Here is a 27,143-nt window from a genome sequence, read left to right as displayed (position 1 = left end):
ATATTGCAAGGGGAAAGAAATGCATAAAAATGCAAGATATGCAGTATCGTATGCAACAGAATGTTTGCCTGCAAAAGACAAGTAGATCTTTTGCAGTAACTTTCCAGCATCACCTTCATTGCTATATAGTGGGTTAAACATACACACGTGCGATTAACGATTCTTATACTCTTCTTGTGTCATAGCCCCTTTATCATCAATTTCAATACAATTAAAATATCTTTATCCATTCAATTAACAAAGCCTGATCATTTTTCTTTAATAGTAACTGCAACCAGTACAAAGTGCTTGCTCTATTTTATCTTCTGAGGCATGTCACTCCAAGCTTGAGATTTCTTTTTGGCAAGTTCCATCCACGAGGGCTTATCTGGAGAAGAATGCCTGACCTTCTTCTGTGGCTTTATATCTTCTTTTTCAATCGGCACTGAAGACTGAACTGTGCAGAAAAGAACAACAAAACGTCCAAACACTTACTAGCAGCTTGGTGCTCAGCAGTAACCAGCAGGGCTTTTGACCTATCTCCTTAATTAACCTGCTAACACATAGAAATACCATTATGCAATGCTGTAAAATCCTTAAGAATCATATCCATCTTGAATAAACTGCTAATACATTCTTGATATCGTGCTATAATGCTTATTCTATAGTGTAAAAATATTAAATTTAAAATGTCCATTTCTTCTCATGCAAAATTTGCAGGGATCACTTTACTGTTTATGCTAGGGAAAATGTTAACTCAGCACCCTCCAAGCTATTTCATGCAGGACACAAAAATAAATCTGGGATTCTCCCACCTCTGATCAAGTGTACATTGGAACTACATCCTAGCTTGCTGAGTGTCCCTGTACGATTTGCACATTTGCAAACACAACCATCACGTTCACACTTCATGTTTGTAGGTGTATGCGTTATCATTATTATTATTATTATTATTATTATTACATTTATATACTGCCTCATAGCCAAAGCTCTCTGGGCGGTTTACAAAAAGGAAAAGGAGGAAAATATGGGAAGCGGCCCTCAGTCCTGCTAATGGACAGTGGGAAAAGCCCAGAGCAATCAGCATTTTTGGAAGAGAGTTGCAGAAATACTCAACTCTATGAACACCAAATAAAAGCTGGGAATATTGTTTATGTGATGAAGAGACGGTTTAGGCCTGGATCTGTGTCAGTATTTTGAGTGTTTGTTTTCATACCAGGACTATGATGCGATAACAAGCTGGCTCTTGGCAAAGGTTCTTGCATATCCAACTTTATCTCTTTCTTCTGTTCGTCAGAAAAAACTGTGGGTGGGAAAAATGAGGATGTGTTCCGGGTGAAATCTGTCTGTTGCCTCACTGGTTCCTAAATGAGAAAGGGAGAAAAGGGAAAAACACACACAGCAGCATAGCTATTCTAAGTAATTCGGTGGATAAGAGAACCACAGTAGGGATTTAACATAACACAAGAAGCATAGCAGCAGACGTGACTCTCCAGCTCAACAATGAAATAATTCTGTCATACGTCACACATGCCCACCCTATTTATGCCATTTGAGCTGTAAACACTCCATAAACATTTAATGTTCTGTGGACTCTTAAGACTGCAAAAATGTTTTTGGGATTCTGAATGATTCAATTAGAAGCGCTTGGAAATGGATTGCCACAGCAAATTATTCAAGGCCTTCTGATTCTCTTTTGCTAATGAGGACAAACACAAACCAAGCTTGGCAGCAAATAGCCCCTGTTCTTCCCAGATGTGATAGGCAGTTGTATTTGTCTTTCTGTCAACGTTATTTTGTTGTAGCCTAGTGGGGAGAGGGACTACAGATATGAACAGAGGAACAGCGAGGAGGAGAGAAAGGTTGCTTAACCCTTTCCCCCTCAAGTCATCTTTTGCTCAAAGTCCTGCCTTCCCCAAAGTTGGCTTTACTCCCAGGATAAGAGCATGCCCAATCATGTACTTAGAAGATATACTTACTTCTCTGTCAGAGAAAGGTAAAAGGTGCAGCGGAAAAGCATGTGTGTTGCTAAAACCAGCAAGACTTTACCGTTGCTTTGGGGTTACCTACATGAGCTTGATACATCAACTTCCTGTACAACCATCTACCAGACCCTCTGTGGAACTCAAAATGAGAAATTTGTCCTGACTGCTATTCTTTCAAAATGTTATGTAATACAATGATCTAATGTAAGTATTAGTATCAGTAATCTGGCCTAACTTTTTTGAGGCCTCAGATCCCATCTAAAAGCAACTTTTTGCACCTAGAAATAAAGCTATCTCAGGACATCTGTGTGGATGTGTGTGTTTGTGATTGAAAGCTCCATCACACCGGGGGTTAACATCGTCCCTACCTCGCTTCTCCACTCATGTTTTCCTTCAAGTTACTTCCTCTTTCAAGAAGAAGAAGTACACAAAGAGCATGAGGCCCATTGAGTCCGCTGCTCTAATGGAAAAAACATTAGCAAGAGAAAGCAGCGATTCTGAGTTTAAAAAAACATCAGACTTAATTAGGGTTTTTTCTGGAAGGCCAGAAGGGGTGGAAGGCAGACGACGTCATGTGAGGGACCTGAGCAAACTCCTTGAATGCCCAGTAACAAGCATGCAATAAAAAGTTCGTGGGATGGAGCTCTCAAAGACTGCAGCATTCAGTATCACATTTTAATGTAGTTTTATCAGGAAAGATCTATGTAAGGAATATGACAGGGTGCTATTTTTTAAGTGCAGCACTACCATTTCATGTTGCAAATACTGTATATAAAGTTCTAAATCTGAATCCCAACGCTGGCAACAACCATCAAACAAAGATGCTGTTTGTCTCTTAGTCCATTTCTCTATATACTGATTTATTTGGAGTTTTGGAAGCCAAAGTTCTCATTTCACCTCAAGTCTTTACCAAGGTTAATGATTACATGAAGTTCCCCCATAATGTTGAATACTCCCTAGCGTTTCAATTGTACAAAATGGAGCAGAGGGGAGCAAAGCACTGCAACAAGAGAGTTTGTTTCCGCCATTTTTTTTAACGCCTCCATGGGGTGTGTGTGAAGCCTCCAGTGCTAAAGAGGGAAGCATGGAGCACACAGCTTTTGAAAGGAAGAATGCTTTGTTTGAAAGGGCTCAAATTTTGGTGGGTAATTTGCGATGGAAGGAAACAGATGGGTTCTCTCTAAAGGGACTAAACGAGCACTCCTGCTGCAGCAGATATGCACTTACCATTCACAGAATGAAAAAGCAAAACACCAAGCACACCCACTCCTCCCTGAAAGATTAAAAACCTGTATGGATATAGAGGGCAGGGAAACAGGTCTAAAACTGACGCAGACCAAAAACAGACTGATTCTTCTATCCCTAATCATGTCTTACCAGCATTGAATGGAGAACACTTAGGGAGTTCCTGGCAATTGGAATAGAGTATACTGGGCCAGAGAGTTCAGTGGCTCGACTCAGCATCATGTGAGGTCATAACTGTTGTCTAATAGGTGCCTGTGACAATCACTAAGCAAGATTGTACTTCTCTTTGACACAAGTGGGAAGGATTAGTTTTGCAAGCAATCATAATATGCTGGCAACAGCGGTTTATCCAGCAGCGGAGGCATGACTAGGAGGGAAGATGTCCATATCCCCTGAAATGAGGGTGCTCTGACTTTGTTAAAAGTGGTGAGTCTCTAAATGGTCTGACTGATGTGTCGAAATGCTTTAAACCTACACTGTTAGCCTGTGAGGCATAGTGGTGAGAGCAAGAGAAAAATTATGTTGATGTGATAGAGGGGCCAGATGCTCCCCCACTCAGCCCTCCGCAGGCCAGATGACAGGATGTATAGCCAGACTTCCTAAATCATAGCACCCTGACACAAAGTGCCCAATACAACCAGCGCTTTGTGTTAGGGATACTTTGCCCATGCCATGTCCTCTCCAATAGGGGAAGGTGAAGCACTTAGCATGCTGCTCACCTACCCAATTGGTACAGCACCCAGTGTGCTAAGTGGAATTCCCCTGTGATCTCGATTCATTGATCAGAGATAATATAGGGATTCCGACCCCCTTGCCAAGCCTCCCGATGGACTTCTGACAGTGAAGTTAGGGCCAAAGCCTTCGTGGGCTGGATAGGGGAATGTTCATGGGACAAAGATCCCCCTCCACTAGGCTATTGGATTTGACTCAGAAGGGGAAGACCCAGATTCAAACTGCAGCCATGCTAAATTAATAAATAATCTCTTCTCAGAACAGACGTGGTGGGGTCCTATCGATATTGGTTCAATTCACAGAAACAAGACAATTTTTATAACGTGTTACTGATTACAAGAGGTCTTAGAGAATTAATCACAAGCAGACTAAAGCAAAGGGTGCTACTACAACATCACACACAAATCAAGCAGGGATAGACTGTATCACCTCCATTCTCTCCTTTTCTTTTATATGTTTTTCTGCATCTGCTTTATCCTTAGCCACGGTTTTTTCTTCTTTGCTAAGCTCCTGCTCCATGAGCCTCTGCTTTTGTTTTGCTATGGTAATCCAGGCTGGCATTGTCTGACTTTCAATTGCTCTTGGAGTGTCTACCGCAGGAGAAGGCACACTTTTCTCTGTTGAGAGAATTTGGGAAGAAAATTATCATAGAGAGAAATACACAATGCAGTTCTTCCATTTTAGAAGCATGCCCCAGAGACACAAAGCAGCACGCTAACCCACGCTGGGTTGATGTCTGGGGAAAAAAACATGATAGGTTAGCATGTCATGTGAACCCAGACAGGTTTTCTCAGGGTGGGTTGTTTTCCCAAAACAAACCACCTGATAACCCATGTAATCTATTGTAGTGGTTGTTTTAACCACGATGTGTTGGCATGTCATCCAAACTCTGTCACCCCAATCTATCGTAGATAAAGGGCATCAGTCAGCAATCTGCTTGGCAAGAGCCGCACAAACCCCTACTGCTTTTGCTGAGCACAACCATGATCACTGTTCATGATCACAGCCAAATTGCTGCAAGGGCCCTTTCCCCCTTGCCAGGAACAGCCCCTCCAATGGAGGAATACAGCTTTCCTAGAGGCTGTCAGTCACTCTAGTAGAATTGCACTAGAGCAGAATGAAGAATTAAAAAATACCCCACAGTTTAAAGCACTATCCTGGCCATTGGAGACTCCCCCCGCATGCGCGCCGTCCAGTCTATCCCTCCCTGACTTGGCAGCAACAGGTTTTTATTGAAATGTGCACCCCCTTCACATTGTGGTTGAGATTGCATTTGCCATTTATGCTTTGACAGTTGTCGAACTAGATGCAATTAAATTTACAGGGAGTGGGGGGGGAGGTGGTGCATGGGGTACCCTGAAAACCAGTTCCTGGAAGCTCAGGAAAGTGGGGTTTTGAAGTAGGGTGCCCCAAGGTTCAGGGGAAGCCCTTGAACCCTGTGGATAATCATGCTAAAGTGAGCGTCTCTATTTTGGACAGCTTCAATTGAGCAATTGCACAATTGCGATTAACCAATAATTTTTTTTTTAAGTCATAGGAACATAGAAATTGCCTTATACTGAGTGAGACCATTGGTCCATCTAGCCCAGTATTGTCAACACTGACTGGCAGCAGCTCTCCAGGGTTTCAGGCAGGATTCCTTTCCTGGCCCTATCTGGATAACCTGGGGATCAAACTGGGGACCTTCTGTATGCAAAGCATGTGCTCTGTCACACTGAGCTATGGGTTCCATCTGCAACCAGGATTGCAGTTGGAGCGGGAATGGTGGGACAAAGGGAGGCAGATGACAGCCCTTTCACAGTGCAATTTTGGCACAGTTGAAGGAGTTGTCCCAGGCAAGGGTAAAGGGGCATTTGCAGTGGTTTGGCCACAATTGCAAATAGCAATCAGAGTGGGGGCGGGGGATTTGGTGGCAGACAATATCAGTTCTGCTGCCTGTTAGCAGAACTCGGGCCACAGGTCACTGAACCTGGAGCTAAGGGGTTAACATGTACCTGAACAAGGTGGGAGGGGGATTGCTGGGATGCTTGTTTTTCCCTTTCCTGTCTCCTCCCTCTACTTCCTTCTTCTTGTTGTTCCTGCCTCATGGGTTGCTGACCACATGTCTGAACTGAGCCATCCTACTCTAGGATGGAAAGTTACTTATTCCTAAAGTAAAGCTTCTTTCAAACCACCGCTGGAGTGTTTCTTTTGTCGACATGCATAGCTACTCACAGGGAGCTGATTCGGACGACAATACTGCCAAGTCCCCTGGGATGCTCGATGGAGGAATGGGGGTGGGGGTGGAACAGCCAATGCACTGTGGGTTGTGACTTCAATCATCTGTTGGCTGCACCAGCCACGCACTGTGAGTTGTTTGCAAAACTTCCCACAGGGCAGTTTGTCACCCATCGTGGATTAGCACGGTGCACCTGTCTTGTGAACCCCAGAAATGACCAGTGCCTAGGGGGGAAACCTGCACACAGATCAGGAAATCTGCTCTAAGATCCCAGGTTCAGCAAGAGAGAAGCAGAGCATAGGAGCCAGGCTTAGCAATCAAGAGCAAAAGAGTTCAAAGAGGCAGACACTGTAACTGCCTAGCTTTTATGAGGCCCCAGCTATATGGAGCCAGAGAAGGTGGGAGAAGCAAGGGAACTACAGATTTGCTACTGCTTAACCCAGAACTCGCTGAAAAGTCATCATATATTGGTCACTTATGATCTGAATTCCTAGATCAGTTATCCATTAAACAGTTGGATAACTTTGTGAAGGAAATGACAAGTAATAGAAATTGTAGCAAGGGATTTGATTACCACTGACTCGGCTTCTTCTTCTTCTTCTTATATTAACTTTTATTTGATGCTATTCTCTAAAAAAGACTAAATATGTCTTACAACAAGGGTTAAAACATACAAAAAGTTAGAGAAATTTAAAACAGTTAAAACAATTTTAAATGCTAAGACTCAGTAAAATAACTAAATTAAAAAGCCCTGTCATATGCTGTCATATGCCAGGGAGAAGAGCAAAGTCTTAACCTGGCACCGAAAAGATGACAATGCAGAGCATCCATAATCGGGGTGCCACTACAGAGAAGGCCCTCTCCCTTGTTGCCATCCTCCAAACTTTCCTCAGAAGAGCCACAAGGAGGCGGTCCTCAGATGATCATCGTAGTATATGGGTAGGTTCATACTGGGAGATGTACTCTATCAGGCATTGCAGTTCCAAGCCATGTAAGGCTTTTTATGTCAACACCAGCACCTCTGTTCTTTATCACCACTACCTGTTAAAGAGGCAAGGTTCTGGATGCAGCTTATTAACAAGCTTCCCTAAATAGGGTTGATGGCTGTGTGACTTCTAAAAGTGGCTGAAGCTCAAATAAAGTTTTTTCACATAATCTGGAGGACAAGGGCTGTTCTCCCCACCACTCCCGGCAGATTCTGCTCATCACACATTAGTTTATATGATTCATGTTCATGTGGTGATCCCAACTGCCTACGGGAGTAGCTCATCATAGCATTTTGTACATTACTGCATTCTTCATTTCAGGGAGGTTCAATGGTTCATCTGTAATGAACTGCTTATACAACCAGTTCACCAAAGGCACCTGTTGAGCCCAGAATGAAAGCCAAACGGTTGAATTAATGTACTTTCTCTTTGCACCTCTTATTACATCTGCAATGTTGTATTCCACTTCTTTGAGCATTTTAATTTATTGCATTTAAAGTAGGGTTTGAATTTGTAATTTCATTTTAGCATCATTGCGAATTAACTGGTTTCACACCTTGTCATGAGTGAAAGTATCCAAAAATATTTCAAAATGTCTATCTCTCTCGCTCCCTCAAATATCAAAACAAAAAAAATTCACTGTACTCAGAAATAGGATCAAGAAAGAGGATTGTTATCTGCAAAATGATTGTTCTCTTCCACTTTAGGGCCATGATCAATACAAGTCAAGAAGTACTTCTAAAATTGAGAATAGTAAATGAGCATTTTTATGCAGAGCTGAGCTAAGATCCACAAGTCCCCACCTTGCGGCTGAGATAGCTGGTAGAATAAAGGCACTATGGTTTAGTCAGCAGGGGATTTGTGCACAGGCATTGTTAGGAAAGGTTCAGGGCCATCACTAGGTATAGGCAAGGAAGGCAGTTGCCCCCTGCACCAAGTACAGGTGGGAACCAAACACTGATACCATCTCTGTGTGCCCCTACAGATCAAGCAGTAAGTCTTGTAAGCAAAGAGAGATCAGGCCCTTTAGGAGAGGCATCTCCAGTCCCAGAGTAAGCACCAAGAGGAGGTACATGTTTGCCTGGGTTGAAAGCTGATTCTGCTCTCCTGACCTCAGCAATATGTTCTTCTTGCTCTAGTCTTGTTTTGTAGTTCAGATTCTGAGGAACATTGCAAGAAATGTGGCATAATGTCATTAATGGGCATTGTGCAGAGCTGGTGGAGGGAGGCAGGAATTGGAGGGAAGGTCATTACAAAGAAAATGGGAAAGGTCTTCAAAGAGATGGGGTTGGATGGATGATTGCTCCAGATACATGAGCATTGCTTGCTGTGAATGAGAGGTGCTGCCCAGATGTCTTTAAACAAATTTAAGTAAGAATGCACAATGACAGACAGGGCTATCACAACTCCTACAAATAAAGTGTCTATCTTTTTAGATCCAGTATGCATATCTTTCATTTCTGGATCTTTATCATGCATTTCTCTCTCTTTCTTCCCCTGCCCCCCAAACAATACTAAACTGACTTACTTGGAAATAGGTTTAACTGAAATCAGTTTACTGGTAAGATTAAAAGAAAACTCACTTTGCCAAAAACCTAAGTACAGAGGTATGCTCTCCGCTCCAAAACACAAAACCACTTTTTTTTTGTTCCAACCTCCATTTCACAGAAAACAAACTGATGAGGCTAAGAGACAAGTAACTTCACCAAGAAACTGAGTACAAGGCAGAACTGGAGATCTGAGACCCAAATGCCAAATCACATATTTGACTCCACAAAACACAACAAAAAACCCATTTCACAGAAGTCACTGCAGAGTGAAACCTGTGTGGACTGCAGTGTCCTAATGCAGAGAAACAGCATATCTGGTTCCTCTGAATTGCACTATGTGGATGAACTCTGTGAGACTCAAGCTACACAGGCTGGCAAATTAATATCTTAAACCCAAAACTGCTCCTAATCAAGGAGGAAGCAGGGGTGGGGGCCCAATTTTAAAAAGCAGAAGAGGAATGTGGGCAAAGAGTCAGACCCCTCCCCGTGCAATCTACTTGAACCCCGCTTTTTACATTACTTTGGCAGCTCCAGGGCTACACTCTAGTTTGAACCTGAGATGGCTCATACCCTTGAAATTCTGAGAGGCAATGGTGGATGCAGTGCTACCATCAGAATAATTGCTTGTTATTTTTCTCTTTCCAATCATTAGCCTGATGCTAGGTCACCTTCAGTGATTCTTATTTTTCAGTCATGTGGCAGTCTAGTGAGTATTTGTGACTCATTCTGGCAATACAAAACACTGGGGAATTCATAAATCAGGGTGGAACTCAGGCTCCTTGATGCCAAGTCTTTACGCAGTTTGATTGTTGTTTCTGTCCATCACTACTAAAAATAGAAGCACTTGAACTAACAAATTGTATGTTTTATTTTGAGATTACTAGCAAGGCTCTGCACAAAAGGAGTCAGAATTTTCCCTTCCATTAGGCAGGGTGAGGCAGCCCACCCCAGGCAGAAGGTTTTGGGGTACCATTAACAGACAACAAACTGTCAATCTGGTTTATTATAATCTTTTTACCTTGTGTTGGGAGGCAGGGGAAGCACCACCTGAATTTCTGCCTCAGGTACTGATGTTCTTTCCCCCCACAAAAGAGAAAACATATTGGAGAGGCTGGCATATTTCTTACTATATATTAGACAGGACTATCTTTAAATAGTAAAAATGATTGCCTTTTTTCTCTTTTGGCTCACTTTTATATATTGTCCTTAAATTTTGTAGAATGTTCTATTTCTATAGGTCTATGAATGTTTGATCTTAATAATCAAACAAAGCTATGTTGAGTATTCAAAGCCAAGCATGGAAAAAAGAAAATAAACAGTATTTTGGACTGAATGTAAAAGGTTTTGAGAAAATGATGCCATTGTTTTAAATGTGTTCTCTATTTCACCCTTACAGATGAATTAGTAAATCTCATGTTACTAAATAATTTGGATGGGGCTATTTTCAGCCACATTCATGAGTGATGGGATGTTTAGGGTAGATTGTGCAAGATCATTTTCCTGCAGAGAAGTAGATTCTTATGGTGCTCCAGCAGAGGACAAGCCAAATCCAATGTTAGAAATTGTGAGGAGTTAAAAATAAAATAATTAGTATCATAATGCCATGACTTACACCCTCCCACATCTCACAGATGAAAATAGGTACACATGGGTATATATAACACTGCTATTCATGCTGCTTGAACTCCTTGTTCTGTTATTGCTGAATGTCTGCCATAGACTGTATTCATATTTATTTAATTATTATTCCATTTCTATCCCACCCTTCCTCCAAGGAGTTCAAAATTTTGAACATAGTTCTTCCTCTTCCTCCAATTTATCCTCACAACAACACTGTGAGCTAAGTTAGGCTGAGAGTGAATGACTAGCCCAAGATCATCCAATGAGAACGTAAGAAGTGCCATGCTGGATCAGACCAAGGGTCCATCTTGTCCAGCACTCCGTTCAGACAGCAGGACATGAACAAGCAGGACATGGTGCAACAGCACCCTCCCACCCATGTTCCCCAGCAACTGGTGTACACAGGCTTACTGCCTTGAATACTGGAGATAGCACACAACCATCAGAGCTAGTAGCCATTGATAGCCTTCGCCGCCAGGAATTTATCCAACCCCCTTTTAAAGCCATCCAAATTGGTGGCCATCAATACATCTTGTGGTAGTGAGTTCCATAATTTAACTATGTGTTGTGTGAAGTACTTCCTTTTATTTGTCCTGGACCGCCCACCAATCAGTTTTATGGGATGACCCCAGGTTCTAGTACTTTTAGAGAGGGAGAAAAAGTCTCCTTATCCACATTCTCCACACCATGCATAATTTTGTACACCTCTATCATGTCTCCCCTTAGCCTCCTTTTTTCCAAGCTAAACAATCCCAGTTGATGTTACCTTCCCTCATTGGGGAGATGCTCCAGCCCCTTAATCATTTTAGTTGCCCTTCTCCTTGCACAGCTCCCATTCATTCCAATGGGGCTTGCATAAGCAAATTTCCTAGTGGATTGTGCCCACAGAACTTTTCAGCAAAGACGTTTGAGCTTTCTGGAAAGAAATAACACTATATGTAAAGCTGCTCCACTTCTCCTGCAGCTGTGGGGAGGTTTGACCGCCTGTAATCCCCTAGCAGGCCTCCAGAGGAATTCTAGATGTCCTAGAGGCCTGACCGCAGGCTTCTCCTGTACACCTAGAACACTGTTGTTTCTTGACTTTGGCTCTTGTACGCAATGCATAAACCATTGCCAGAAGTATTAAGTGTACAATAAAAACACTGTCAGGTCTTTTGGCTCAAATGTTTTTAGTTCTGAAGTGTCCAGAAGCTCAGCCAAATGCTTCTGTGCATGCATACCGAAGCTCTCCGATTTCCCAATTTTCCAGACTGGCTTTGCTCTCTCTAGCTAGAAGAACGTGGGAGATGGTCTTATAAGAACCAGGTCAGACTGTTTGCCCATCTAGCCCAGTATCATCTCTTCCGACTTACAGCACGTATCCAGGAACTCAAGAAGAGGTGTTTGGCATCACAGAATTAAACCTATAACCGTCTGTATCCAAAAGCTTTAACTATGCTTTAAACATTAATGATTCAGTATAATCTGCCCTCCTACTGGAAAGTTACTGAGCTATGATGACACCTGATGCAAGAAATGTTAGGAAATGTATCCTTCCTCCCCACCACCATCCTGCCCCAATAGCAATGTGTGGTGCATTTTATAGCTTATGGGCAGTATCCAATGGTGTCAATTTTGCAAACTTAAATCGCGCTAGCGGAGCTCCTCCGAAACGTTCTGTTGTGCAATTGGTTACCTATTATGCTTGCACAATGAGTTGCACAAGAATTGTGCGCAACTGACTGCACAAGAGTAACGCACAACCTCTTGTGCATATGTAACTTTAGTTGGAATCTCCTCTAGCACATAGTTCAGAACCTAGCTTCCGCTACTGCAACATCATTTGTGCTAATGGAAGGGCACAGCTGGATACTACCCAATGTTTTGTTGCTGTAAAAACACCTTCATAGCTATTATTTTTCCAAAAAAAAAAAGATCCACCATGTCAAATATAAAAGTCTCAGGGTTGCCTTACCAGGCACTTCAGAAGGACTCGGTTTCTTCTCCAAATCTTTGTCTTCATTTTTAAATTCAGAATATTTGGTTATCTTTTCCTGCTTTTCCATGCTTGTGCTAGTGCCAGGAATAGTGAAGTGTTGCAAAACAGGCTTCCTTGGCAATGGAGGTTTTGTGACGCCCTGTTCAGAGGACTTGGGTTTAATTTTGAGGCTTTCGTTTACAAAGTTATTGATATTTACATCAGTTGTTTTTCTGGACGCTGCTTTTTCACCTTTTAGTGAAGACAAAGGCAGCCCCTCTTTTTCTAAATTAAACTCTGCACTGTGTCTTTGTGTCTCTTTTGAGTCTGGTGAGACGTTGTCTCTATATTTCAGTGAAAAAGATGTGGACCTAAGTTTGACTTGAAAGGGATTTTTGTCTTCACAGCTTGACTGGCCAGCACTTGATTGCTGTGGCACGCCACAGGAAGAGGTATTTAGAGTTGGTTTTGAACCCATCGCCTGGGGCAATGAGACAGCCACCACTTTGTCTAAGGCTCTACTAGCAATTTCTGGTTCTGATGGGGGTATCTGTTTGTTAATGCCGTTTTCTCTCTCTTGAAAAGCTTTTACCTCTACATCCTCCTTTACCTTGTCATTTCTTGAGGAGTTTTTAATTTGAGTCTGCAAGACCTGCACAGCTAATGGATTCTCACACTCTAGAGTTTCCTTCATGTTCAAGCTGCTAGTCCTCGACCTCCCTCTAGCTGAGGACACAGAAAATTTTCTCACGGCACAGGGGTCACTGGCTTCTTTCTTTGTTTTCCCTCCCAATAAGAACAAACCGGGTACTGATGGGTGATGATTTTCTTTATCTGATCCAGATTGCTCCGGAGTTGGCTTCTTTTTGTCTAGTGTCAAGCAACAAGCAGTGGCTGTGTGTAATGATGGGGCTGTACCTGAGGTTTGAGAAATACTGCTATTTTCAGGGTCAGGTAAATCTGTGTGCTGGAAAGAATCTTTTGGTAAAAGATTGACAGAACTAGGCAACGAAGGAGATCCCTTTATAATCCCTTTGTTATAAATGTCTTCCAATAGTGCCTTAGCATCCTTCAGGACATTTCTTTCTGTTCCCTCTAATGCAGGGATCACTTCAGTTTTGGCTGAGACCTTCTTATCAGACAGCCTGTCATTTCTTGATGGCATATCACAAATACATCTATTTTCTTGGTTTGAAATACTTAATGACATGCCACTTAAATTCCCTGGGGATATATTCGGCATTTTGGAGGGCTTTTTTTCTTGGTCTGGACTAAGATATATGCTGGTTATATCTTCTTTAGGGTCAGAAGGCGATGACAATGATACACTGCAAGATATTCCTTGCATAGTTTGGCAGTCCACTGGTTTATTTTCACAAGGAAGTGAGTCCGGCTCAGAAGTGGAAGGCAACATGCAAACCTTTTCATCTTGGCTACTCAAGTTATGTTGAAGGCCGTTTGACATTTCAGGTTGCTGGGAGCATACTGCATGTGATGGAGCCGCACCTTTTGTCAGTTCCCAACGGCTGGACCCATCACCTTCATAGATCAATTCAACCAGCATCTCTTTCCTGTCACTTTCATCTTCCTCAGGAGTGCAGCTCAAATTGTTCTGAGAGTTTGACAGGTTCCTCTGCAACAAACAAAAGATTTTGTAGCTTTGCTCTGCATTACAGCAACACTTTATTTAATTTACTGACTAATAGCAAAATTGCCAGTGTAAAAGCAGTTACCTCACCCCACCCCAAAAGAACATCCTTCTGTCTGTTTTTTAAAAGTGCCATACATCCATTTTTTATTATAACACATTAGAAATTATTGTGAAATGGATAAAAAGGGAATATAATAATCTACAAACCAATCTCTCTCTCTCTCTCTCTCTCTCACACACACACACACTAAATACAAAAATACTAAATACAAAGGTGTGTTAAAATGGTCTGGATTTTCATAATTTCATAATGATGCTTTCCTGTCCCTGGTGGTTTGGCTTTTGTAATATTTTTTTTAAAAAAGTTCAATAGCTCTTCAATCTGGGCCTATTATCACACTGTGACAATCATAATTTTTCCACATTCTATGTCCTTTATTCTTTTTTTTTTCTTTTTTTGAAACATGAGAAAGGCTTCCTGAAAGCTCATAAATCATTTATTGTTGTGTGTGGTGTTCTTTGATATATCTTCAAAAAAGGGTTTTGTATAAATAAGAGTTTAGGATTGAAGAAATACAGGGGATTATCCCACAGCAATATCTTTAGCGTGTATTTTCCTACAGTTCTTGCATTTACCTGTCTATATGATTGCAATCTGTTCTGCCTACTGACAATTTGGATGACATGTTTTAAAGCAAGCCTTTGCCTTTCTTTGGGATACAATTTGAGGTGGGTATCTCTGGTTGCTAAGATATTTTACAAAACAAACTGGCCATGTAATTCAATCACAGCTAAGGAAAAAGGGGGGAAATGCACAAAAAAATGTAGAAGAAGGTCAGGCAGAAACATTTAACTGCAAATGGAAGAAGCCTGAAAAGAGGGGCAAATTAAAGTACTCAGTATTGAAAGACAATATAGACCTCACAGTTACACTGAAAGCTGAATGGAACAGAGAAAAACACAGTTATCTATGACACACCCACCCAAAAAATACAGGGCTTTGCACTATATGTCAAAGAAGGCATACAATTCCAATAAATTCAAAATCTTAGGGTTGGGAGTAAGTCCAATTGAATTCAATAGGACTTACTTCTGAATAGATATGCATAGTATTGTAGTGGGTTATTGTGTTGTCTGAATGCAGCCTGTTTTCCACAGGGTGTGTTCATGTGTTGTCTGAACACAGCATGTATTCCGCAGGGCGGGTTGTTAACCATGTAGTGTGGTTTATTTTTCTTGAACAAGCCACCTTGAGAAATCATGGCTTGCTGTTGGGCTGTTCAGAGTGGTTAACAAGCCACACTGCATGGTCAACAAGCAACCCTGTGGAAAAATGAATGCGTTCAGACAACACCATAACCTGCCCTGCAGAAAAAGTGATGCATTCAGACAACATGATAACTCATGGTTCAACCAACAACCCACACTGGGTGGTTTAGCATGTTGTGTGAGCCCAGCTACTGTATCACAAAATTCTTCCTGATTGGCATATCATGGCCTCTAGTCACTAACACCAGAAAACAGGGAGAAATATTGGTGAGAGAAGGAGCCACAGTGCAAACACCTCCCAGATGGTGTTGGACTACTCACTATTACCTGATTAACACAGGAAGATGCTGTATTGCACCAGCTCTCATGCCAGAAGCATAATGAAAGAAGGGGTATTAAAATATGGATGGCCAACTTGAGATATAAAAAGAAATCAGGAAGAGAGCTGTAGAGGACTGTTACATCTAGCCCTATTTAGGCATTCCTCCACATGCAATTAACAGTTGTGTGAGTGGGAGAACAGGCTGCATGCTCTGCCCCCCTGGTGTTCCCCCTGCTGTACATATGTTAAGGGGGCACATTTGTAGCAGGGAGCCTGCTCTACATGTATAGACTTTCCCACCTCACCAATGCAGAGCAATGCTCTCATTAAGCATAGGTGATAAGAAAGCAATAAAAAAAATCTATCTAGGGTCACAATAAATAATGTAAATCAAGAATGGAATTAGAACAGCAAAGGGAACAAAGAATATGTATTTTCAAGTATTTTCCTCTCTCTTTTTTGGGTGGGGTCCATTACCGAAAATTGTCTCCTTGTTCTACTAGATCTCTGGTTCCGTGGTTTTACTAAAAGCTTGTGCTTAGCAGCTGAATTATCCAAGCAAGAAGAGGACTCAGGTGGTATATCGAAATCAGCAGGAGGTGAGAGACTGCAATCAGATGTTTGCGGAGTTATAATTTTAGTGCTTGACTGTCTGGGGAATAGCTGGCTTTCTGTAGAACAGGATCTCAAAGGACTTGAAGTGACCTAAACAAAAAATCACAAAAAGGGTGTCAAAACAAAAGAACCAGTGATTTTAAAAATAATAAAATTTGGCAGTTTCTAAGGAATGTTAAACAACTAATTCGCCAGTATTGGAATCAATGTTATGTAACATAAGAAAAGCCATGCTGAGTCCACCTAGTTGAGCATTCTGTTCACACGGTGGCCAACCAGCTGTCTGCGAGAGTAGGACGCAAGTGCAATAGCTCCATCCCACTCATGTTGCCCACCAACTGATATATAGAGGAATGCTGTCTAAGTCAGGGGTGTTGTACCTCTTTCAGCCCGTGGGCCGCATTCCATTCTAGAGAAGTGCTCGGGAGCCGCATTCTAGTGATGGGTGGGGCCAAAGGCAAAAGTGGGTGAGGCAAAAAATGCCAGTCTACTTTAGCTTTATGATCATACTACCAGTAGCTATGCCCTTAGGAGGGGCATTTCAACCTTTTAGAATGGGGGAACATGACACAAACGCCAGGAAAAGCAACAAACAATCAGTCTTTAAGGGAAAAGGAGCAGGCGAAGAAGCTATGGTCTTCTTTGAAATGCTTTATACAGTTTTATTTATTTATTTATTACATTTTTATACCGCCCAATAGCCGAAGCTCTCTGGGCGGTTCACAAAAATTAAAACCACAATAAAACAACCAACAGGTTAAAAGCACAATTACAAAATACAGTATAAAAAGCACAATAAGGATAAAACCACACAGCAAAATTGATATAAGATTAAAATACAGAGTTAAAACAGTAAGATTTAAATTTAGGTTAAAATTAAGTGTTAAAATATTGAGAGAATAAAAAGGTCTTCAGCTGGCGACGAAAGCAGTACAGTGTAGGCGCCAGGCGGACCTCTCTGGGGAGCTCATTCCACAACCGGGGTGCCACAGCAGAGAAAGAGTTTTGACAACTGTTGGGGCCCAGGACACACTCCATACACAGTTATCAAAACTGTTATAAAGCACTTTAAAGCAGTAGTGTAGATCCGGCCCTGAGAACCTTGAGGTGGCAGACTGCAACCTCAAGTGGGCCAGATTTGGGTTAGGGTTAGGGTCATCACATGATGACAGGGTTTCTTATATGAATACATAAGCTAACTCCTCTGAAAAGCATTGCATCTGAGGAGACCTGAGGTAACATGGGAACTCTACCATATGGTGCTTGTCCAGTGATGGGTTTAATATGTAGGATTCATCACTTGCACTGCATGTGCAAAATGCCCACAGGTATGTCTCCATGATGCTTAACTCCTCTCATTAATGTCCCCATTTGGAAACACAAGGAAATGGTTTATTTACTGGCCTATGGCCGAAGCAGGTTTTAAGTTTAGGGGTGGAAACTTAATGGCTATGGACAATATCCTCGACCAATGCATTCCTGAAGAAGCTGTGTGTTTGTGGGAGTGGGGGGGGGGGGGATATGCCAGCAGTTGTTGTCCTTGGAATAGAAGGCACAACAGGCTTTAAAGTACACTAAGGGAATGTTCATTTAGGAAATCAAGGAACTATGTAAATCTCTTTTGTATATTGCTTCCTTTCTCTCTCATCTCCAGGCGGGAAAAGCGCTCTTTACTTTGCACTCTCGCTTCCATCCCCCACAATGGCCTACAACATCTATAACTCTTTTCCAGCTGAGTGAATAAATGGGACCCTTCAATCTGCTGGTTGTATGTGCTGCTGATTGAAGAAAGGCACCAACTCACTCCTCTTCAAGGGCTGGTTGGGAGGGACAGGACGCAGCGAGTGGAAAGGGACAATGTCTCAGCCATTTTCCCTGCTCGTGCTGAGCTGGTTGAGGAGCTGACTAAAATTCAACTCAGGTCTCTCCAATGGAAGAACCAGTAGTCTTATAAACAAAACATTTTGTTTATCAGCTTCAATCCCTAACAGGGAATAGCGGCTGATCAGCTAGAGGGAAATAAGGGGGCAGTTGTTCTTCACTCTGCCTGGTTGATCACATGACCTTGAACACAATGCTTACCCACTGCCTGGACCTGGACATAAGTAACCTTTTAAGACAGTTGAGTGACAGGGTGATTGAGAGCCCAAGACTCCCCTGCCTCTTACTGCGTTGGCTTGTTTCTGTACTGAAAAGCAAAGTCTGATCAAATTTATATGCATTTCATCTCTTCCTGGAGGCTAAATGCAACAGTGTTTTTAGCCAAAAAGTATAACAATCTATGGTACAGATTGAACTTTCCAATAACTATAACGCAACTACCTAAACTGTTGGGCAGAGTGTTAACAAATACCTTTTATTAATATATCCAAATGAAGAATGGTTTAGCCCCTAATTCTGCACAGCCCTGTGGAAGTTCAGGAATCCCAGTTATTGGACTGTTGGGTTGGATCATAGAGTGAAATGAAATGGGACTTATGATACTCATGACTAACAAGTCCCAATGATTTCAGTGACTGTACTCTAAGTATGTATGACTACGTCTGGAACCAATTCATTATGTATTATTTTCTTGCCATATAATATATTAGGTATGATTAAAATTACCTGTTCTTCTTCTTCGCTGCCTGTTCCAGCTAAACTCAAAGAACTAAGATGTTTGTGAGAGTCAGAGAACTGTGGGGTGGAATGAAGAAAAGGTTCAGTGATAGATGACAAAATGAAATGAGATACACACAGAGGCTACATGATAGAGAAAACACCATGCAGGCTGAAGAAAATGTAAGTTACTATGAAGTTCTAAGAATGAGTAGGAATTTTGAAAACATAAAGATGGGTGTGTTTTTTAAGGGAAGTTGATTAAATTTTCATATGTCCCTACTTAAAGTAGAATAATATCAACAGACCAAGATCAGCCATAATTTCTTTCATGATCATTTTTTGAAATTCTGTTTTTTAACTTTTCTGCTACTCCTGCAGCATCTCAATCCATAGAAGAGGGGCAAGTTGATTCCTGAAGAATCTGCTACAATAAATGAAGCTATCCTCAAATGATTTGAAAAGTGGTCCTTACAGTCATGTCTATATTTGTGCATTTTTCAAAATAACTTGCCCTTTACAATGCAGAAGATGGATATCCATCTTCAACTTCTCTTATCTTTCACCTGCATGCTAATTTATTACAAAGTACAGATTAAGGGAAGTTGCTTTCAACTTGTAAACATAGTGAAACAAATTACTGTTTTCACTTTGCATTCAAAGTTTTGGACAATAACCAATGCTGCTACTGTGGTAATGGGAACTACTGCCAGTGCAATGGAAAGCTAGCACAATTGGAAAATAGCTGAAACTACTGCTTCTAGAATAGGACAAGTCAGTGGAGTGTGCAAAAGGGAGGTCCGCTGACATGTCCCATTCTGTAGTTTGGGGTAGTTTCCTGGGATGCACTAGCAAGCACTATCTTCCCATTGTACTAGTGGCCATTTCTACTAATGCAACATATCTAGAGCTGGTGAACTGCCAGCACTGCGTACTACCCTATACTCTAAAATGGCATGCCCGATTTATCCTACCTTTGCTGTGCTGGAATTTAGAATTTCCTGTAGCAAAGATGTTTCTGGTGGACTTCTGGGTAACCCATCATCTTCTGAACTCATCCCAGCATCATCCATTCTCTTTGAAGGAGATCCAAATGGAGATAAGGGAACTAATTTGCAATTCTGTTGGAGTTTCAACTACAATGACAAATTTCAAGTATGTTTTAATAGATTTCTCCTTTTACTGAAGCTGGATCATGCAATATATTTTATTTTTGTCCACATGAACAGATACCCAGGTATATGCTTGCATAGGGAAATAAACCAGCAGATCTAGCTACCAATGGTTTTCTTTCCCTCCCAGACATGGCTAGCACTAATGTAGGTTATATTGTTTTATTCACCTCTTGTGATGCCATTTACCTGACTGTGTCCAGACTGAGTGAGATTTGATACTATGCTTATATACCCATGTGGCATATTTCTTTTGGTTGCTCCGTTGTCAAGATTCTCAGGAATAAAAATAAATGGATGTTGATACTGAGGCTGAGCATGATGGTGTATGCCTGATAGCCAGAAACATGAGTACAGGGGACTTAGTGACAGACAAGTAGAACTGCTGCTGATAATACCTTGATTCACTAGCTCACTTTTTTTTTCTAGAGAAGGTCAGGACTGCTTGCACAGAAAACACACATTGCATGGCTAAGCCCTTACTATGGCACACCAAAAGGTACATTTTTATTTTAACTCCACACAGCAAGATACAACTTAATGAGCCAGGGCACCTTGGTATTCAGGCTTTCTATGGGGACTGAAGGCTTCCTAACATTAGAAGAAATGGCTCTGATAGTTGTTTAAAGTGTTGTAAATTAAAGCCACCTGTGTGTTACAATCAGATAGGAAAAAACAAATGCTAGGTGAACTCAGAAATAATAATGATAATGATGATAATAATAATAACAACAACAACTCGAACTCAGAAATAATAATAATAATAATAATTCTTGAACTCAGAAATAATAATGTTGATGAAGCAGTACTGTATATATATAACTTTACCTGCAAAGCCCTAATCCGATCAGAAACATTTTCCTGAGAAAATACTCGAACTGGCGTAGCAGGTTCTTGTGAAGCCTCAGGAATGAAAATGCTGTCATGCGACAAGGCTCTGTTTCCCATTACACTTCTGTGCATCCTAGGAGAATAGAAAGCTAATAAAAATGCACATTTCATGTTTACTCTTCTTCTTAAACACTTAAGATTTTTCTTTTTCAAATCATGAAGCAAATGCTGATTTGAGTAAGTGGGAGGAATGGCTGAAGGAAGGCTACTGTAGCCTTCCCAACTGTAGGAGTAGCCATATTTGTAGGAATAACAATCACTTTTGAATAACAAGTGGACAAGGGTTGCAGATGCAATTGACAGTCCAAGAAGTCTAACTCATACATCTTTGCAATACCACAGAAAATACTGGGGAATAACTCTGGCTTTGATCACAGCAGATGCCCACAAATCAATGGCCAAACTAAGACTTGCAACCCAACACACTTTGCAGCATTGCTCCAAAGTTGCAATTGCTCCACTTATGGGTCTTCAGAGGTGATAATTTTAGGTGCCATAAATGTGCCAAATGTCTTTCTCCTAGCAATTACATCACTTGCAAGGTAAGTGTACATTCCCTGTAGCTAGCAAATAAAAGAACTGTGTACTAGTTGGTTATGCTGCAGTTTTGGGCAATGACAATGTCCTATTGCCCAATATAATATCCCATACAACTATGTGCTGATCTTCATGCCTTTGCTAATGGCATATGTTAGTTCACATTAGATTTCTCAAAATTAAAACCTGGTATTTGTTGAAATATTCCATTAAATGAAGATGCTACTGAAATTAATGCAAAAACCAAAACCAAAACCAAACAACACGTAAATGTGAATGGGAACAATGAAATTCGCACAACAGCTGCTATAAATTTGTTCAGTAAGACAGGTGGAAAAGGAAGATTAGGGAGCCTGTTGTAGAAAGAAATGCTGTATAAGTTCAATGTATTTGATGTTATTAAAGAGCTGTTTAATCAAAGTAAGGAAGTGTTATCTGAAGTGAAAAGAAAAGTACCAACCAGGGATGTGTGGAACCATCTTGAAATGTTTTGCTTGGCTTATCAAACCTCTTTTGACCTCAGCCAAGGTGGAGCTTCCACATTTGTTTTAGGTTTCACTTTAGGCAAAATACAGTGTTGATGATGGGGAGGGGTGAGTATTAACCATTTTGTTACTCTTATCAAAATTCTTTTACTAAGAGATTTGGCTTTCCTTAAAATTCCTCTACCAAAGGACAAAATTTCAAATTCACTTTGAATATTGCTTTAACTTACATGAGAAAGGAAATAACTCTAACTATGGTTGTTTTATGGTACTAGTGGGTTAAAAAAAAAAGGAAATGGAGCTACAAAAGCTCTAGGAGGAGATGAACTACTGATTTTTATGAATAATTGCCACAATCTGACCATACATTTAACATGAAGTCTTTTCAATACTGGTGCTTTACTATAACACAGGTTTTCCTATGTGTAAGCCTACATGTAGAATGTAAGCTACGTGTAAGTCTACATGTAAATGAAGACGTTGGTGGGAGTTGTTGGGTTGTTGCTTTTATGTTGTAAGTTGGCACCCCTTAGTGGCCGCATTGTGTAATACAATCTTCACTACCAATTACAAGGAAATGCCTTGGGGGATTTATGTCATGCAAAGTTGCTGAAGTGCACCTGCAGTCCAAGGTTTCAACTTGCATAGATGCCACATCATCCAACCTGAAAACCATGGTCCCTAATTCTAACTATGGTTACTCAGTGATGCAGGCAAAGCACTCTGCTCATGTGTACTGACATTCTCTCTGTTGTTATTAGAGAGAATATCATATCATTTGGGGCTGGTATCTGGTTTGAAAACAGATATATCTATACATAAATTATACTAGCTGATGGTCCATAAGAGTAATTGGACTGCCTTCTGCTAACCCTACTCTTCCTTCTTCCTATATTTAAAGCTCTGCTCTAAGGCAAAGATCTCACTGTGTCTGGATTGTACTACTTGAGATTACAGGTGGGGACTCGCATGACTGAATGCAAACAAAATATTCCCACCACACAGAAAACTAGACTTTAAGGATAAAGGTTTTAGCCTTCTCCTAACATCCTAGCTTTCTATGTGCATGGAAAAAAGTGTTTATGGAGGAGCATTGTTAAGTACTAACGCAGTTGGAAGTAGTGCAACCTAGATATAGTTTTATCACTTCATTGAGAACTAGACCATAAATATAATTAGCGAGAGGTAATTAAACAACCACTTTTGTAGCCCCCTACTGGGTAGCCTTCAACCTCTCTTCTTGTTTGTTCTTGACACCACTGTGCAATTTGCTCTGATATCACAATGGGTTTGTATTATTCTCACAAATGAGTTGTCGGCTGCCCTAGTTCTGAATCACTTATCTATAGCATTGGTTCAGCTATTTCAGTTACCTTGATCAGAGATTTTGTGCAGATTTGATCCAGACTGTGGAATACTTAGGGAGAATGGGAATATTTTAGAATTGGAATTTCAAGGCTCTTAATCATCCTAGGCAAAATTAAAATTCCTTTAACTATGGCAGTACACTAAGCACTGGCAAATGATAGCTTGTGGCACATAAGTGCATTATATTATATTAATATATTATATATTATAATGCTGAGCCCTTTGTTGGAAAACAATAAATATTTCCAGTATCTCACTATAATATAGTAACTATGGCATATTTCAGACAGGTAGCTAGTTGTGTTAGTCTGCTGCAGAAAAAATAACAAAGAGTTTTGTAGCACATTCAAGACTAATAAATTTATCACTCCGCCAACTCCCCAAAATCCAACAATTAAAGAAAATATATGCAGACATTTGTATACATTTCTGAGGCCGGAAAAATAATTTTAAAATACTTTTCAGACCCAAAATTTGCACAAATGTGAGAAGGAAAAAAAAGCTGGGAACCACAACCAGGGTTGGGGTTCTCACAATGAGGGGGAACTTGATGGTAGACAAGAGATTCTGTCACCATATCCCCTGTGATATCTGCCAGGGCTGGCAGGAAGACTGAGAAGGAAGGACGGGGAGCCCGATCGATCATCTGTCAGGCTCAATGTGGGTTATTTGGACGACAACCCACAAGATGTGGCTTACTTTGCAGGGTGAGTTGTCGTGTCGTGTGAACTCAACCAGTATATGCCTTATATAATTAACGTTTTTATAGGTAGAAAATCAAAGCTTGTTTTCTGGTGGAGAGGGGGCTTTTAATTTAGTTATTTAGATAGATTTCAATACATGCTTTATGTAAGGGCTTTAAGTAGATACCATATGTATCATTTTATCATCTGCAATGCTGCCAGATATCAAACTCAGATAAACTAATTTGCGTAAAGCATCAAGGGAACTCCTCGGCTGAACAAAGACTTATACCTCACCTCACCTCAAACACACACCCACACACACACATTTTACAATGAGCTGGATCCAGAACTCTGCTTGTGCAAAGGGGCTTTCTACTACAACCCACCATTACTCTCCTGAGGATTGAGGGATCATCTGAAATGGTGTGTGATGGGGGCATGGAGGAGTGCGGTGGGACAGGAAAATTGAGAGAATTCAGCAGGGGGGCCTTGCACAAGCGGAAGTTCCTTTTCACACATGCAAGTCATTTCTTTGTCCAAAGCATTGTCTTTACATATTAAAATTTACCTAGATGTTCAAAGAAGTAAAATGCTTGAGCCCCTGATTAAGAGTTTCTTGGGGTTTAATCCATGAGAAACAACCAGGCTTTTCAAAAAGCAAGTTTCTTACTTTGTAGGAAAGGTAAAGACAGTTCAGAGACTTACTCAAGGTCATCTTCAGAATCAGAATCTATATGCATGGTTTGCGAGGCTGTGACATCACTTGCAGACTGGCATGTTTTCAGAATAACACTTCCTGAAGACGATAATGTCTCTTTCCTTTTTCTTTTCCCAAAAAACTTTTTGATAGATTTAAACTTAGACTTCTTCTTTCCTAAGTAAATACATGTTAAGAAAAGGGTTAAAATTATTTTTAGGAATGTTTTTCAGTGTGAGTGTGGAAGAAAGATTGACTTAAATTGGACACCTCTCCTGGAATGAGCATAATTCCTATTGTAAAAGCACAACAGAAGCTTCAGTTTTAATAATTTCCATAATAATGAATTGGGTTCTCCCTCTCAAAAACAAAACAAAAAACAAAAAAAACACCCAAAATAAAACAGGCCTTTTACCTGAACTTTCCTCACCAAATCCTTCAGTCTCCTGTAATTTGGAATCCATTATCCTTGTAAAACTCATAGAGCAGTCACTAATATGGAAAAACGAAAAGATATTATTTAACTATTTGAGTGCAAGCATATCATCAATACATTTATAAAGCCTTACCTTAAGATATATAATGTTTGAAGCAGCTAAGACCTATTGCCACTAATGTAGAATCTGCAGCTTCACAAGGTAATACAATTTCAGTTATGTAACATCTAGTTCTGCTCCCAGTAAAATCAATACCCACAATCCAACACAAACCATATTTAAGCCCATGAATTTTTATAATGTTTACCTTTGTGCTAAACTAATCTTCCCCAACCTGGTGCCCCCCAGATGTTTTAGACTTCTGCCAGGATGGACATTATGGGAGTTGTACATGCAGAGGTCTCTACACAGGCCAGGATTCAGGCTCATACAAAGGCCTTTAGACATCCCCCTCTCAGCAAACATTTGTGTAGATGCCAGGAGGAAGGGCTACTTGATACAGCCCTGCCCCTCACTCATATGGTGCCAAAAAACATAAGTAACACGCCAAAATACCCTTGACCATGTAATGTTGGTGATTTGACTGCAAGACATGTGGGAGTTTGTAGAATGATTTGAGTGGTTCTGCTCATCTCTCGCAAACAGGCTATTATCTATAGCTTCCGTTACAGTCTGTCCTATCTGCTTTCCTTTTCTACATGGTTTCAAATTAACTAGGTCTTGCAGTCGCAGTGTGTATTTGACGGAAGCAGGCTGAATACAAGCAAGCAAATGAAGCTGAAATTTTTGCAAGATGGAAATAAAGGGTGGAATCCAAGGGCAGTATCTTTTACTGTCACTGCACCTCTGCTAGTTCTGTTGCACTAGCAAATTGGGCTGTTAGCAAAATAGGAACTAATGGTTCCTAAAATGAGTGCAGAAATGAGTGACAATGCTCATTTCCAGAATGGGGACAGTCAGTGGAGCTCCCTTCTGTAACCTGACCCATTCCAGTAACTACTAGCACTGTTGCTCATTTCTCTTTTTCCTCAGGAACTGCTAGCTCTATTACACTAATGGTCTATTCTGCTAGTCCAGGGGTAGTATAGGATACTGCCCCAATGTTGCATGAGTAGATTTCTGCTCATGTGATGCAACTATCTCTCTTTCCTGCCCCCTGCAGATCCTCACACACCCACTATCTGCTACAGAGGGTACCTTGGCCTTCTAGAGCAGATTTTGAGGGCACATGGGGGGAGGAATCCCCCCTCCTGGTTCCACCGATGGAAGCAGTTCCATCGGTGGAACAACCTTATTGGATTTTATCCAAAGCCTCCTAAAGGTTGGGACTTCCACCACAAAGGGGGTTTACCTTCCCATTGCCATACCAGTTTGCAGTATTAGATTGATCATGGATCATTCTAAAGGTCTCTGGAAGACCAAGCTGAGGCAATGATCTCTGGCACCTTCCACCAGGTCTCTCTCTGTCTCTGTCTCTCTCTCACACACACACACAGTGATCTGTTCACCATTTTTCAACTCTTCATGTTGAGGCTAAACTAATGCTGAATGTACCCCAGAGGGGGAGACTGGGATCCCAAGAGGGCTCACCCTTGCTCTAGGATACTGTAAAAAAGAAACTGCAAATGTTATTTCAGAGTCACTGGCTGTAATCTTTGAGAAATCTTGGAGAACAAGTGAAGTACTGGGAGACTGAAGAACACCAAATATTGTTCCTTATTTTCTAAAAGGCAGCTCCAGGAAACTACAGACCAGTCAGCCTGATGTTGATACCAGGAAAAATTCTAGAATAGATTAAATGGTCAGTCTGTGAGCAACTATTATTATTATTATTTATTTATATAGCACCATCAATGTACATGGTGCTGTACAGAGTAAAACAGTAAATAGCAAGGCCCTGCCGCATAGGTTTACAATCGAATAGAATATAATGTATTGATTACTAGGGGCCAGCATAGGATTATCAAGAATATGCCAAGCCAAACTAATCATCTTACCTGGCAGGGGAGACACCATGATCACGAAGGTGGTTTTCCCAGGGTGAGGCTCATCCATTGCACTCCGGGTGTGCTGACCCCTGCGATTTCCTCAAATGCGGGAAACTCGACTGCATAATTTGTGGTAGTTCAACTTAACAGTCTAC

At 41.0% G+C, this 27,143-nt stretch overlaps 1 protein-coding gene and 1 pseudogene across 1 annotated transcript; one reads left to right on the top strand and one right to left on the bottom strand.

The window, feature by feature from the left end:
• Positions 1-234: 234 nt before the first annotated feature.
• CRACDL (CRACD like) lies at positions 235-27,016 on the bottom strand. The gene is made up of 10 exons (XM_063127675.1): positions 26,998-27,016; positions 24,572-24,740; positions 20,728-20,863; positions 19,702-19,863; positions 18,737-18,805; positions 15,992-16,219; positions 12,270-13,905; positions 4,371-4,558; positions 1,196-1,343; positions 235-436 (listed from the first exon to the last, which is right to left on the bottom strand). Exons 1-10 carry the CDS (start codon positions 27,014-27,016, stop codon positions 294-296), a joined length of 2,898 nt encoding a protein of 965 aa, XP_062983745.1. The 3' UTR covers positions 235-293.
• LOC134399819 (U1 spliceosomal RNA) lies at positions 26,990-27,143 on the top strand (annotated as a pseudogene).

This window comes from Elgaria multicarinata, chromosome 5, assembly GCF_023053635.1.
Source record: "Elgaria multicarinata webbii isolate HBS135686 ecotype San Diego chromosome 5, rElgMul1.1.pri, whole genome shotgun sequence".
Lineage (NCBI taxonomy): Eukaryota > Metazoa > Chordata > Lepidosauria > Squamata > Anguidae > Elgaria > Elgaria multicarinata.
The sequence above is the reverse complement of the archived record's forward strand: the minus strand, read 5'-3'. Positions and strand labels throughout refer to the sequence as shown.

What these genes read in the sequence shown, in the direction of transcription:
- CRACDL (XM_063127675.1), bottom strand. An exon ending in GATTCTGAAGATGACCTTGA is followed by an intron (nt 20,864 to 24,571) that starts GTAAGTCTCTGA and finishes CTATTCTCCTAG; the next exon opens with GATGCACAGAAGTGTAATGG. An exon ending in GTTATCGCATCATAGTCCTG is followed by an intron (nt 437 to 1,195) that starts GTATGAAAACAA and finishes TTTTCTGCACAG; the next exon opens with TTCAGTCTTCAGTGCCGATT.